Source organism: Pipra filicauda, unplaced genomic scaffold (assembly GCF_003945595.2).
Source record: "Pipra filicauda isolate LSUMZ 115617 unplaced genomic scaffold, ASM394559v2 scaffold98_size3848907_pilon, whole genome shotgun sequence".
NCBI classification, from domain to species: Eukaryota; Metazoa; Chordata; class Aves; order Passeriformes; family Pipridae; genus Pipra; species Pipra filicauda.
In genome coordinates, this window is record NW_024105186.1 from 1,742,316 (window position 1) to 1,758,124 (window position 15,809).

General features: G+C 45.3%; 1 protein-coding gene across 1 annotated transcript in view; it reads right to left on the bottom strand.

The window, feature by feature from the left end:
• PDE6D (phosphodiesterase 6D) overlaps positions 1-10,913 on the bottom strand; it is a 33,904-nt gene extending 22,991 nt beyond the window's left edge. The window contains exon 1 of the mRNA XM_027751092.2: positions 10,780-10,913. Within this exon, the coding sequence (XP_027606893.1) occupies positions 10,780-10,829 (50 nt within the window). The 5' untranslated portion in view covers positions 10,830-10,913. The remainder of the gene's footprint in view (positions 1-10,779) is intronic.
• Between the last annotated feature and the right edge of the window lie 4,896 nt (positions 10,914-15,809).

The following is a 15,809-nucleotide window of genomic DNA, read 5'->3' on the forward strand; positions in this document are numbered from 1 at the left end:
TTTGTTGTTTTTTTTAACTTGGGCTGTGTGTGCACGAGAAGTGGGCATTCTTAACCCTTGCAAACTGTACAACCCTTACAGCCAGGGGCTCCTGGATTAAACAAGAAGAGCATCCACAATGCAAGTTATTTTTCCAGGTACCAACTGGCACAAAATTACTGTGAACACCCTGAATGCCAAGCTGAGGGAGTCAGTAAAGGTGTGAATACTTAGGTGGATATCAGTGGTCCTCTACACTCACAGGAGAAGACCACAGTGAGAATCAGACGAAGTTATCAAAGGGATAAGAGGGAAAAAAGTCATGGATCTCAGACACTGAAGTAGTTATATCTCTGGAGTACTATGCAGGCAGGACCACATGCTGCAATACAGATCAAACAATTTTTGGTTTTCCACTTAAAACTGACAGGACTAAGATTATTCAAGGAAAATAAGTTCATCATCTTGTCTCTTTTAAGGAAGGGAGGAAAACTTAGAGAATACAGACCAAGTGGAGAATCAAAACAAAATGAAAATACAGCCAGGAGGAAATGATTGGCAGCTGCACGAGGAAACTAATCTTGTAAATGGACCCGAGGCTGCTGAAAGCAGAGGCAGAGAGGAGGAATAAAGGGGGATTTATGCAGATTGAAGCAGAACTCTCAAAAAACAAGGACTCCATATCAGAATTATTGTGCTTTTTTTAGGAACCTACTCAAATATGAGAAGTGCTTCAATTTGCAGTGTGGATTACGGATTTGACAATTTACCATCCCAACATTTTACAGTGTTCAACAGTATGGCAGTTTGAAAAGAGAGTGAGTTTTTTGGAAATGCAGTACAGCAAAACACAGAAAGTACAAGGAAACGATTCAGTTTCAAACTAGTTGAGAATAGGTAAAATACCATTATTTTGTTCTGAATGCTGCACTTTAATCAACCTCTACAGATTTACTAATGTGAAATATATTGATCTGAAACTCTGAGCATGTGACTGTGATCACCATGACCTCTCGAAGATGGAGAGTCTGTGCCCAAACCAGCATCCCTCTGCTTTAGCATGCACTGGAATTCAGACGAAAAACATTATTGTGGGGACACAGTAATGAAACCTCCACTGAAATGACAAAAAAAATCAATGACCTCTGTTCCTCTGCACTGCTTCCAAGCAGCTCTTATAGCTTTCATTGTTAATAAAATCTACGGTAATGTTTATACTAAGTTTTAAATTTATATCAAGCTTGTAGCTGCTAAATTTTCAGAGTATATTAAATCAGATTTTTATAATTTTAATCAAAATCTATTAATATATTTTTCAGCTCAAGCAATGGAATATCTTATTTCTGCTGTGAAAAAGAACAGCATGTAGAAACACAATTAGCTCTAGTTCATAAGTTGATTCTTTCAATACAGGTATTAATAATAAGAAAATAATAAAAAATTAGTTATTGAAAAGCTAGAGTTACACACAGCTGATAGAAATATTATGTTTATAAAATATTATTTTGGTGTTTCAAAGTGTGAACTTTATAAGCATTTATGTTAAGGTGAATGCTGAGGTGGAGAGGTTATACACAAAAAGCTCAGAAATAATCAGCATTATCTGCACCCTTTACAGGTGTACACTAAAATGTAGTATTTTTCAATTTGAATTTGCACCTTTCCAAACATTCCATTGCCTCAGTCACTGCATTTACTACTTCAGAACTGGCAACACTAGTTGCAGACAACGTTATTAAGCAGGAAAACAAGGACTGTTTTATCAGCGCACACAAACGCAAGAGACCTTGTGAACTGTGAAAGATTTTCAGGTGGCCGCGGGCAGGGCTGTATCTAAATGAGAACCTTAACAAGGGCAGCATGGCTGGAAGCCTTACAGGAGTAGAGGTCTGTGCTACAGCTGCCTGGTTAATGCCTCACCTCTGATTTGTACAGATGGGGAGAAGGTGGTCGTGGGGGGATTGCCAGTGGTGAGAGGGAGCTTTGCTCTTCCTCTCTGAGAAACAGACCTTGAAGAGGTAAGCTCACAACTGGTTTGGGGCAATCTTTGCCTTTGTTTTGCCAAGTGGTACTTTGGTTCAGGCAACTTTAAAATACATCTACAGGTTTGTGGGAGTATTTTTGTTTTGTTTAAAATTCAGAGGAGAAATTCAGTGGCAGAATCGAAGATGCTCGGAGAACCAGGGAAGCAGTTTTTCTTCCCTTCTATGAAAATAAAGCTTAAGATCAGTGTGGTAGTACTACAATGCAGTTCCCCTTGAAGGAATTACAGGAGGAAGTGCATAAAATAATTCCTTTCTAGAGCTGTTTAAATACCGCTTTTTATGGCAATAGTGTAACCGTAATGATTCCTCGTGGATTAATGAGGGTGCCATAAATGAACAGCCCAAACTAGATTGGAGAACTTACTGGCTTCTCTGTCTCTTCCTGAAAGGAGTATTTAAAAAGTAACGTGTTTGCTCTCCAAGGCTGCACAGGCTTTTTAGCCAGTGATTTCCTATGTCTGGTTCATCAAGAGCTGCAGGAGAATAGATCTCTAATGTTACTTGCTGCATGGCCCCAGACCCTGTTGGTGACTTTGCCTGGTGACTGGGCAGTAACTTGTCACAACAGCTCGACCAGTAAATCTGAAAATGAGGTAACTGGGGATGGTAACCTGTGCCCTGCACAGCTGCTATGACAGGAGCCTGCATCAAGAAGAATGTAACAGCAGATATTTTTTGGATGTCCTCTTTGCTCAGAAGCAACATATCGCTTCCTGGACTGACATTTTTTTTAAATGGCACTTAAAGGCTAATAAGGTTCAAGCAAAATAACAAAGAGAAGGACTTTTCACCTCTTTATTTCAGCTTCTGGGAAAGGAAGTAACTTTACTAGAGAAACAGTGAAGTCTTAAGTTGGACTGTGATTGACAGGCAAGTATTGTAAAGCACTGAAGAGTCTACCCTACAAACTTCAACTGAAGTCAAATGTCTAAAGTACCTTCAGAAGATCCTCCCTGTTAAAGGCTGGCAGGTATTTCCCGGTGTCCCATTTCCAGATGGGTTGGTCTGTTCCCCCACGTGGAGGTACATTAATGGGTACAATGGTTGTTCTTCTAGACCCCTCTCTCTCTGCAAAACTCCTCCTCAAAGAGCAGTTGAGGGTGTTGCAGAACTCCCTTTAATGACAGTTAGCAACAGTCCATGCCAATATACGAATGAAAATGGGATCCCCCTTAGAGAGGGTTTCTTTAAGCATTTTCCCATACACAGAATTTTTATTTAAAGCAACGCAAATAGCCAGTTTTTCCACTGCCTCCCAAAATAGAATTTCCTTTGACTTTCAAAACCGAAGTGACTTGACATAACTCTCTGCTTCCTCAGCAGGCTCTCCCTGATCAGCAATTTCTGACACTTAAAACATCAGATTATTTCTTGGTTCCGGGCACGTGTAACCTTCCTTTTGAAAAGGCAATCTGCTTAGGTGGGATGTACAGTCATCGGTGAGTGAATGGTATGATCCTCCCCATTTTCTTGAATCAATATGAAAAGATGGATGTAATCAGCTGTCCCAAGGACCAAATGAGCTTCTGACTCCCTACAGACTAGATGAGGGTTATGTACAGACTGAACACATAAATACTCCTCTGTAGAATTATCCACTATTATGCCCTGCACTCTCAGTCTCCCTAATGGAAAACCATTGCTCCTAGTTAGTTATGCACTCCTTTCAATACAGAAGTGGATAAATTTAATAACACTGCTTTTGTGCACTGCTATCCCAAAGGCTGACTGAAAATAAAAAAATATTTTCCTTTCTCTTTTTACCTAAGTCTACCATTCATTCTCCCAGTCATGATCATAATCAATTCAAAGGCTCACTCATGGCTGAACTAATCTGATACTGTTTCCCTTAAGTCTCTTCTACACGGAACATTTCTGTCACAGTGAGAACTCTGTTCAGGAGAAATGTGACAATGGAATCTCAAGTTAATAATCACAACTGAAAATCCTGGCTGTCAATTAGGATTTAGCAATATGCAGTTGAGCTCTGGTTCCTATGAGAACCTCGGCTGCTATCAGGTGTCTTCTAGACAAAGCCTCCAAACAGTCCTATTGTGTCTACCTGGACATGAGGCCAAACAGCTTTGGAAGCCTCAGGACAATGCCCAACAAGTGCATGGGGATATTCCCTCAAACTGCTCTGGGAGTGATGCTATGGAGATGACAAACCTCTTGTTTCTTCTGTGATGCTCCTGACGCAGTCTCAGGGTAAAAAGGCAACACCTGAGAATGGTTTTCAGTATTCAGTGCTTGCCACTGTAGTTTATTGCACAGCATGAATAAACACATGATGTTTAGGACCTGAGAGCAACAGATGTGCAAATGTCATCCCTTATGGGCTTAAATAACTAAATTTTAAAAACTCTGCTGCAATAATATGCAGAAAAGAAAAAAGACAAAATTAAATGTTGCCAGGTGGACCTTAATAGATCATGATGTTTTCTGCTTGTTGCCTGTACCTGGAAACCTAGCACGTCTCCTACGTCTGTACAAACTCTGACTATTAGATGTAAATCAAGCATTGGTTTATCTTTAATGGAGGCTCCAAGCTCAAATTTAAAGAGATACGGAAATAGAAGAGGGTTACCTTACATAATTTGGGGGGAGTCAAAGGCAGAAGCCAGAGTACAGTAGCCTGCTATCTTACAAACTTCATGTAAAATTTTGACTCAATATTTTTTCTGGATCAACTTAAATTCAGAGCTAAACGTGTAAAAATAAGTCAAATCGGCTTCCATACTCAGGCTGTTGTTTTTTTTTCAGAGACACAGGAGACACATCAGATGTCTATACAAAAAACCCAACTCTGAACTGTATCTGTTTAATTTGAGGATTTTTTGGATACCTCCCCTGCTTGTCTACATCTGTGTAGGCTTGGCTTTTTTCCTACATGTTCACTGTGAAAATGCAGGGGGTGGAGGGGCATGGAAGAAGCTCTATCAGTTCTCACTTGATGGATTGAATTACTATCTTCTGCTCTGTGGAAATTCAAATACTGTAACAACAGCTGAAGCATAAGGCACCAATGACTTTCAAGAGTGCAAAGAGTAACTGATATCTTAATATGATATAAAGGAAATAAGGGGAAATAATTTTGCTAATGACAACCACATTATTTTAAGTACTTCATTAGGTTGGCACCAAGCAAGCAATAAAAAATACTGAAACCATAATTCCAGTGAAATGCCGGATGGGAAGGCTTTGGAGAGATGAAAGAATAAATTTTAGAAATAAAATTCTAACTACAAATTGCTAGAGCAATATTGCTGATTGAAAAGAAAAACCTGAACACCAATGTCAACTTACACTTCCAAGGTGACATCAGATGTATTCTATGTAGCACTTGGCAGCCCCTTTGTGTCCTGTGGCAGTGGAGCTCTGGATGCCCCTTCCAATGGCAAAGGCACAAAAGCCCCACTTCCAACACAACACGAGCATTGTGTTATATCTGACATGTAGACAACTGACTGTAGCTCAGTCAGATATCAGGTTAATGCAAATCACAGGTTAAGTGTAGTTAAATATTTATAGTTTTTCAAATGAAAGTTAACAAGGGGAAGACATGAAGTTTTTTTGGTGTTCACTGAGGAACCAACCAGGTAAAACCAAATCTTGTGAAACTGCTCCTGTTTTGTCTGCAGGTGTTCCTCATGACTCAGTCATAAGACACATTAGGAGTGTGTGTTTAGCCTGCCAGAACTATAAATCATTGCATACTCCAGAACTTCTGTCAATGCTGGAAATAATTCTGATATGGGAAAGGTACCTTGACCACAGTGACACTTAACTACCATCTACGACCTGGCTAAAGCTTCTGTGTGAAACTCTGGCCTCTGAAACAAAGACCTCTCAGTGCTGCCACGGTGGGAACTTGTTCTGCAGTCAGACTAACTGGGAACGTTGACAACTCTTGCTTGTAAAGTATTATAAGTTTTGTAGAGAGTAAGACGGTTCTAAAAACCAGAAATATGGACGGGGAAGCACAAACTCATGTTTTCCAGACTGTTTTAGAACTGCATAATCAAAAGCTAGAAGCGAGTTCTGCTTTGGCTCTCTACAGAACATACGGCCCAGCTCCCAAGCAGTTCTGTTCCTTATTTTAGCTGGCCAGTGTCTCCTTGTAACCCACGAATTTGGGGGTTCATCTTTCTATTCCACTGCAAGAAGTCTAAACAGAGTGAGATCTGAGGAAGTGCACAGAAGAAATCTCAAAACAAAGGGAAATCTTTGAGCCAATTAAAGCTGCTACCTTGTTGGTTTTGTAAACACTGCAACAGATAAGCATTTCAAGTGAATAAGCAGCTAAAGTTCTACCAGTCTAACAGGGAAATTGGAAACTCAATTTGTTGTGGCTTCCGCTTAAATTTCTCAACTTCAGAAAGCTGCATCAAACTAGTTCAAAACTTCAGTGACTATTCTAGGAATTGATGGACAGTTCCTGTGTGTACAGAAGACCAGGCAGAAGTTGGAAATCTCTGTCTGCAGAGTACTATAGAGTTCATAGATGCTTTTAATGGTTTCTGGTGTAACTGTATTTTCACTACAGCTCTATTCATCTTTTTAAGAGGGTAATGCTCTGCTAGAAAGATTTCCTAGACAGAAAAACAATGGTGAGAAGACTGGAAAAAGGTACTGTGAGCTAGGAGGATGTTGCACAGGGAACTTTGAGGACTGCAGAAAGTGAGCCAGACTTTGACATGTGAAGTTTTGCCTACAAATGTTGGAGTGCCCAAGTGTATGTTTATACTGACCACAAGCACTGGTTTCATAACCCTGTAATTGTTCTGACCTATAGTTAATGTTGTCTCTTCATGTTTATGTTCAGCATATTAATTTGTTTCAGGAGACTTCTGAAGGACAGTAAGACTGCACGGCCTTAAATGGAAGTTCATGGAAAAACTTACCTTAAAAACTAATAAATATTTACAGGGCAAGTAATAGTATGAAGATCCAATTCTGATGAGACTTCCCTGTACAGAAGCAAATAAAATAGGTGATATATTGTTTGACTTGTAAGATTTAAAATAGAAAGCGGATGTGCTTACTCACATGTTGAGAAGCAAGACATGGCACTATAACCATGCTGTGAGAAACAACTGAGTCCTTTGGGTTTTCTCCTCTTTGCTGTTCTGGCTGAAACACCACAGAAAGAAGCGCATAAAGAAGCTGGACTGTGGTCCCTCAAGAGTTGGATGTGAATCTGCTGTTGCAAGCCATGACTGGATATTTCTAATCTACAGCGTGGATGCTTTCCAAATGCTGGCAGACCAAATTAAACAGGACAACTGTCTACAGTGTCCTCATTCTAGTGAACTTAAGTGCATAGAAAAAAAAATTTTTGTGCTAGTTCATCTCAGAACAAAGGTACACAGGCAACCCACAAACTGTCAAGGGAGTTGTTGGGGGGAAGCCATCAAAAACCAACAACCCTGAGTTTTGCCTGTTAGGAAAGTACATCACTGCAGTAACTTTCTTATGATAAAGAAAGTTTATCTTACGATAAAAGATGCTAAATACGTACATTTAATAGTACACACTAACTCTACAGATAATATGACAGCCTGAGATCTGAAAAATGTGTTGAAAGGGTAAGTGAGGGTCAAGTAAAATGCTGTTCTGTAGCTTGACAGAGTAACTGTCCCATCTTCCGGAGAAAAGAGGCATAATCTAATTTCATGCAGTTGAGATCACAGGACCAGATGTGCATAAATACTTGCAGAAATAAGACTTGACTAATACTTCACAGGAATGGAACTTCAGTTACCAAGTGAACTGATGCTGCTTATAAGCCAAACCACGACTGCATTGTCATAGTCCTAAACTACCTGTAGATATTCTGTTGGGTGTAACAACTGCTGTTCAGGTGAGTGCCTTCAGAACAGGGAGCTGATGAACACACAAGCTCTGTTAACAAATACTGTCTCTGAAGAAGTGACAAGCGTTTGCTGTCTGCTATCAGTATTTTTCTGCACCACACTTAACTGGACTGTCAGTGTTCAGTTTTAACTGGTGCCATAAAAATTCTTAGGACAAGTGTAATTAGGTACAATATCCTCATTTGCAGGCGAGCATCAAATATTTTTTCCTTTGCTTTTAATATTTTTAGAATAGCAAAATCCATTAAAAGAGGGAGCAAATGTTTCTGGCTTGAATTTTGGGACATTAGCCACAACATGTTTCTGCACTAGTGTCATAGAGGAAGGAAAGCCTATCTTTGCATTGAAATTAGAGGGTGGATTTGGGCTATGATTTAATTTCCACAGCAGCATGTCCCAATCAGTTGGAAAGCTTGTAATTAACCTCTTCTCAGGAACCACAAGTAAACAGAATTGTTTGAGGAAACTCTGATTACTCAATGTGAGCTGGACTTCCAGCTAGAGTGCCTGTTCCTGTGTTAAAGTTAGCAAGTATTTTGGGAGCCTGCTTCCTCAATGATGCTTTCTGCCCTAGCAACTGAAACACAAGGAATCCAATGCACACAGCCCCTGGGGGCAATGCTGTGCTCGTTTCTTGTGCTAAAAGCAAGTTCAGTTGGAAGTGCCAAGATTGCAGGCTGTGCTTAAGTTGGTAGAGTTGAACTCCCTCCCTCTTGGGAGTGGAGGAAGAAGTTTTCAAGTACTCAAAGTATGAACTTAACAGTATTTCAGAACACATGTCTCTCTTCCTTTCTATTAATTAAATCAGTGCACACAGCAGTGGGGCGGGTGGAAGATAAAGCACCTCTAAAATGCCATGATCCCCGGAACACAGGCCTGCTCTCGGACAAGGAAGGGGAAGTCTGAGCTGCTGCCTGCCTTACAGGGAGCCACAGCTGGGCATGAGCAGTTTCCTGTGGGGATGGTGTGGTGTCTCAAGGCTTCCTCATAAATGAGGAATGCCTGTTCAGCCACTTTTCTGGATTACCAAAGGCATACATAGATGTTTTCAACTGTTTCAACTCACTAAAAGTTCCAGTTATGAAATGCTTCTCCAAACTTTCTTGTTCGTAAGACTTTGTACTACATGGCCCTGTGGCAACTATCAAAGTACTCCAGCATGTTTTTGGAGAAACATGTCAAGGTTGTGCCTAAAACTGTCCTGTCAGAAGTAAAATCAATTTCTTTGCGAGGACAAGCAAAGGAAGATGAAACTTGAGACAATTCAACAGAGACTACAGAGTACTTCTAATACAGCTTCTTGTCCACACTACGGCTGTTTGATACCATAGAAGTTTGTTGTCTAAAATCCTTCCTCTCAAAGACCAAAATGCATTTTCTGCTTAAGCCAACAAACAACAAAAAGGGTTATTTAATCCAAAATTGGACAAAGGCCTTGATGTAAATTCTGCTGTCCACCAAAGACTATGTACAAACACATGCAAAAAGCATGCAAAGTTTGTTCCCCAGGCTTAACTTTCCAGGCGCTCCTCACTTCCACCGACAGCTTAGTCTGGTCTTGTCAGAAGCTTATTCTTCTCCTAATTGCCAGCACAAAAGGTTTTTAATTTATGTTTTGACAGCTAAAATACTGCATCTTCATAAATACAAAGAGCTGCCAATAGTGCCAGTGCAGAAGCAAAGGAACCAGATGCAGCAGTAACAGCTGGGGGAGACTGCAGTGATTCTATAAAAAGTTAAGAAAAGCATCTGCTTATAGTTTGATAACAGCTATCTGCCTAAATCCAACCTAGAAAATCAGATCCTGCTACAGCTGGCATAGAGATTATGAGCATCTCACTGAACAAAAAAAACCACCACCCTGTTTAGAAATAATAGGTTTAGATCAAGAGGATGTTCCCTCCACTTCTGTCCTTTTCACCGTAAAAAAGAAAACACAAACAAACCAATTCATAACAATTTTCTTGTGCCTAAAGGTCAAGCTAGGAAGCTTGCCTTTGCCTTCTAAGGTTAGAAGAATTTACTACAGTAAAATATACCACATATAAAATAATCTTCCACCCTTAGTTTGAACATGGGCCTTTAGGTTGAGCCTTTCTCCACTTCACTGAAATCCCGGGTTGGAAGGGTGCGCACAGGCTCTCGCTCCACTTCCAAGCTCAGATCTCTCTCACTTCATCAGCATTAAATTCATATTCAGATAACACAGACATAAAATGAGAATGCTTTTTGAAAGCCACAACATGAAAAGTTTCAAAACGAGCTGCACAGAAAGGCATTAACACCTAGAATACGTCAGCGTTAGCAATAAAAGACACTGCACAACCAACACATGTGCCAGTACCTCACGGTATGACAACGAACAAGGTGTTTAGTTGCTCCTGGACCTGACGACCAGGTATTTCCTTTCCAGACAGAGGTGCTTAAGAGGGAAGGGATCAGATCCTCCTGGCGCAGAGCTACTCCACCTGCCCTCTGTAAAGCTGTCCTGGCTGCGGGCGGGGGGCTCCCGCTGCCCGGGGCCGCCGCCCCCGGCCCAGCCCTGTCAGCCCGGGGTGAGGGCCGGGGGGGCGGTGGCCGTCGCCGCTACGGCGGTGCGGACTTAGCCGCGGGGACCCCCCAGCCCTCCGCCTCCCGGGGCAGGGACGGGACCTCAGCCCGGCCTCCGGGGGCTCCTTCCCCGCCCCCGCTCCCCAGCCGGCCCAGGGCCGGTCCCAGTCCTGCGGGACCCCCCAACCCCCTCCGCCGCCGGGCGGACGCCATTGAGAACCACTGCGTTTCCATGGCAACCCGCCTCCCGCCCCGGGGCCCTCGCCACAGCGGGGCGGCGATTCCCGGCGCCCCCCGCCCCGCCTCGCGGCCCCCCGCGCGGAGGATACAGCTTGAAGCCGCGGAGGATCTCCTTGGCCCGCTCGTCCGTGGCCGACATGGTCCTGCCGCGCCGCGGGCGGGCGGACGGGGCTGGGCCGGGCCTGGCGGGAGCGCGGTGGTGACAGCGGCGCCTCAGGACCCCCCGCCCCTCCCTCCCGCGCACCCGCCACTGCCCGGCGCAGCCAACCCCAGCGGCCGCCCGCCGCCGCCATGGCCAATCACTCGCTGCCGTTCGCTCTTCGCCCCGCCTTCTGGCACTGGAGTGACAGCGTGGCCGACCAATCAGGCAGTGCCCTCCAGCATTCAGGGGTGGGTGCGCAGCGGTGGCCGGGATGCCTCGGCCGAGCCTGAGGGCGCCGCGGTGGAGCCGCCGGAGGACGGGCCGTGCCGGGGAGCGGGGGGTCTGTCGATGCCCTGGAGACCTCAGTGGGGCGAGAAGTCACCGCGGGCCTGGTCACTGCCCGCCCGGCGGCGGTTGAACGTCCCCTCACCGCTGGAGCTGTGCTGGCGCTTGTGCTCAGGGGTGGCGGGACCCTGGGGCTGCTCGGCGGAGCTCCAGCCTTGAGTCCGGGTGGTGCCGGGGACCCCGGCGCTCAGACCCAGAGCGGCTTCTGGTGGAGACGTTCAAACCCCACCTGGACGAGTTCCCCTGTCACGAGCTCCAGGGTACCGTGCCTTGACTGAATGATCTCCAGAGGGTCCTCCCAGCCCCAACAGTTCTGTGATTCTGCGCGTCCTGAGGCTGGAGCCAACGGGACCAGCGTTATAGAGAAGGTTTAAAATAAATAATATGCTTCCCTTGGAACAAAGGCAGCCTTCTTTGTGCTGCAGAAATTTGAATCACAGAATGGTTGGGGTTGGAAGGGGCTAAAATACCATCCGGTTCCACCTCTCTGCCGTGGGCAGGGGCACCTTCCACTAGAACCTGCCTCATCCAGCCTGGCCTCGAACACTTCCAGGGATGGGGCATCCACATCTGGCCAACCTGTACCACTGCCTTACCACTCTCATAATAAAGGATTTCTTCTTTAATCGAAACCTGCTCTCTGTCAATTTGGAGCCATTCCCCTTTTCCTTTCTCTACATGTCTTTGCAAAAAGTCCCTCTCCAGCTTTCTTGTAAGACCCCTTCAGGTACTGAAAGGCCTCAATAGGGTCACCCTGGAGCCTTCTCTTCTCCAGGCTGAACAATGCAAATTCTCTCAGCCTTTCCTCATAGGAGAGGTGCTCCAGCCCCCTAATCATCTTTATGGCCTTTATGGCTTTGTTGCAGAGTCATTTGTGGGGGAAAGTCTCAGGTTTTTTAGCACATCCCAGGAGATAGGCTATTCTTTAATGTGAACAAATTAACCCTTCTGTTAACAATCTGAGTGCAACTGATACAAAGCATTAAGTCATGATGAAGGCAGCAGTTGTAATCCAAGTTCAAAACAGGACCAGTGAACATTCAGGGTGACATCAATACACTCACTCATGGCTTGACTTGCTTCCAAATCAGCCACTGTACAAAAGTGGAGAATGTGAACATTAATAAAGGCTGTGTTTAATGCATAAGGACAAGGCCACTGCCAGTATCACCAATAAGAGACCTTAATAAAAATAGGCAGCATTTATTTCCATGATGCGTGTGATTCATGCTCAGTTCCACACCACCGGTTGAAAGTGTATGAAGGGATCATTTTGAGTCTGGGCTGAGCGCCAGGGGTGCCCTATACTAATATATATCTATCTTGTATTAAAGAGTCTTTCCTGGGTTTTACCTAAGCTGTGGAATTGCATGCTGTCTAAGGAGAAGGGACAAAAGGCCACTGGGGAGAAAAGCCTGGTGAAGATAAAAGATAAGTGAGAAAAAAGCAGACTTGAAGATGGCAGAAACAAATGGTTGTGTGGGGAAGAAGAGCCTGCCAGGTGGAAGTAGGACATGCTGGTTTACACAAGACATAAGGAACTCAATCCTGCCTCTGTTCAGGCTCCTCAGAGATGAAGGAGCTGAGGCTAAATGGATCTTGAGGTGAGGAACTCTTGCAGTGTTGAAGGGCTTCTGTACCACAGGGGTAGGAATGTTCCTGGAATTTTGAGTTGGAACCTTTGTGTTTTCTGGCCAAGTCTCAGAATTCCCAAGTTTGCCTTGCTATGTAGGGAAGCACAGGCCTCTCATTTTTGAACTTCTGAAAATCACTAAAGAGCTCATGGCTGAAGTGTGAAGCTCTTGTGACTACTGCAGGCAGGAGCAGCAGTGGAACATGCGACAGCACAACTCAGAGTGACAGAAACCCTGGGATCTCCTTGCAAAATCCTTGGGCTGCATTAACACAAACAGCACTTGTCTTAACAATCTTTGCAATCTTAACAATATTTGCAAGAAGGTTGCTGCAAGTCTCACTATCCCTTGGTGCCACTTTGAACTGAAAACTTCCCCTCTGCTTTCACGTCTCTGGCAGGTGTAGCAGTTTCTGAGCTGCCCTTGCAGGTGAGAAGGCACCTCCAGCCTGCTTTCTGCTCCAGCAGCTGCTCTCTCAAGGTGCAGGTACACAAGCTGGTGTTTCTGCAGAGCAGCATAACTGGGGGATAGTGTAATTAACTGGGGCTTCATCTCACCCCACACTCGATGGAAGAGGTTGTACAACCACACACATGCAACCACCCAGACATCACTCTTTGCCTTGCCAAGGTGTGAGATGAGAGTCCAGCGAGCAGCTGAGTGTCTGGATCCTGGGAAATGCAGAGAGTTTGACAGCTCCTATCACTCCATGCTCTGGAGGTGTGTGCTGGCAGCTGCAGGGGTTACGAGGCTGGAAGGAGTGAGGATGAATGGATGAAGCATGGGGGAAGCACACACAAATGAGGAATAAACTGCATCTGGGATGATGTCAGCATTTATGTAGCCAAGCTTTCCCCTAGGGCTACTGGCCATTCAGTCATGTGCAGGTGCCTTTGCTCCTGCTCCTATAATGCCATGGTGCCAACAGTTGATTTTATTTTGCTATAAGTTGTTGGGAAGTAAAATTATTACAGACACTCTAGGAACCAGGTCCTAATCCTGGCAGCTTAATTTAGTCTAGTGCACGAATTCTTTTCACAAGAGTTTTTGATTTAAACCACCTCATTTGCGAAAGGAAAACTTAAACACAAAAGTACTTTCCCTGTCAGCCCTCTCCTTGGTGAGGCCAAGTGTTCTCAAAATCTAGGGGTTCACGACCCCACTGCTTGGGGATGTTACTCTGGATTTATGGTTTCTTTGCTCAGGCAGTGCAGAGAAATTAGTTGAATTATCTGCTGCCTAAAAGAGACCTGGACTGCAGAATCACAAGGGGAAGAGATGGGGTGAGTCAAGAGATAATGCCAACATTAAAAGATAAAATGGATTAACATCTCCCTGCGCAGGACAGGCCCTCCTGGCTGACCTACATGGGGCTTATAGCTGATTTTTACCCACAGGCTGTAGCAAGAGGTTGCAAAACCAATCCATGAAAAATAGCTCACAATCATATATTTCCATTTCTATTTCAGCCTGGGATCTGAGCTTTAACAAGACTTGAGACAAAGGAGGCCACGCACTGCTTGTCCAAGGCCACTGTTCCAGCACGTCTGGGCCAACACAAACTGTGGGGAAGGGCCTGGTTAGGATGAGATTAAAGAGGTAATTCTCCCTCCCTATGCAGATGGGAGCTAAGTGTGGCTTAAGTAAATTACTGAATGGCTTGTTATAGCCCTGGCTGAGTTCCCTTGCTGTGCAGGGCCTGGTTTTTTTACATCCAATTTGCTTTGAAGCCCAGAGTGTCACAACAGCATTCCAACACCTGCATCTCTGTGCTTCTCTGGCATCCCTTCTCTGGACAACGGGACCCTGGGGACCTGCTGTGGGTGGCTCTGAGGCACAGGATAAGCCCTATCAGTTTCCCTAATAATTTCTGATGTTCATTCCTTGAAAGCTCCCCCCTCCTACTATGCTGGTCCATGACTTGATCTTCAGGGACTGGCTGACTGAAAGCCAAAAGCACTTTGCTCTTGGCTGAAGGATTTTTAGCAGAGGCATACTTTATTCACAGCGTGGCATGGATGAGCCTACAGGCCCCCGTGACGGAACAACCCCCAATTCCCTCGTTTCCACCCTTGCTCTTATACCCTCTCGAGAGTCTTTCGGCTCCTGATCTGTGTCCTGGAGAGGATCTGAACCCTTCCAGCTCCCTCCCTGCTCCCTCACATCACAGCCAGAGCTCTGCCCTTTGGCTTGTCATTTGTATGGATCATTTTTCTATGGAGTTTAAAATCACTTCTAGCACCATGTCCTCTTTCACCCCATTTCTTGGCATTTCCCAGGAGGATTGGCCTGAGAGGCTTGGCTGGTAGAATCATAGAATATCCTGAGTGGGAAGGGACTCACATCCTCAAGCTCAACTCCCGGCCCTGCACAGGACAACTCCAAGAATCCCATCACATGCCCATTAACCTCCACATAGAATCACAGATTCATAGAATAACTAGAATTAGAAGGGACCCCTAAGGATCATCAAATCCAAATCCTCTCCTTGCACAGCCCCAAGAACCCCACCATGTGCCTGAGAGCGTTGTCCAAATGCTCCTTGAGCTCTGCCAGGCTTAGGGTTGTGACCACTTCCCTGCGGAGCCTGTTCCAGTGCCCCGTGCAACCATTCCATCTAATAATGGCCCCACTTCCAATGACGAAGTGGCCTGACCACGGTGACCCTTCGCACAGGCTATTTTGGGGCTGCAAACCCCCGCGATGCCGCCACCGCACCTCGTACCCCCAAAAACAGAGGCGGGAATTTCCCTCGCTTGTGCTGAAACAGCTCCTCGGTGAAGTTTGCTCCAAGGGCCGCCGGACCGTGGTTCTACGGCCGCCAGCACACCCGTCCCGCCGTGCCCATCCCGGTATCCGAGGGATGCCGGGACGCGCTTCCCGGTCCTTGAGGTCTCCCGGGCTGGGGCGGAACGTTCGGCGCGGCCCGCGCGTTCCGGGGGGGAAGGGGCCGCGCGCGGACACCGGCGCCGCCATCATGGCGGCCTGAGGCGCGGCG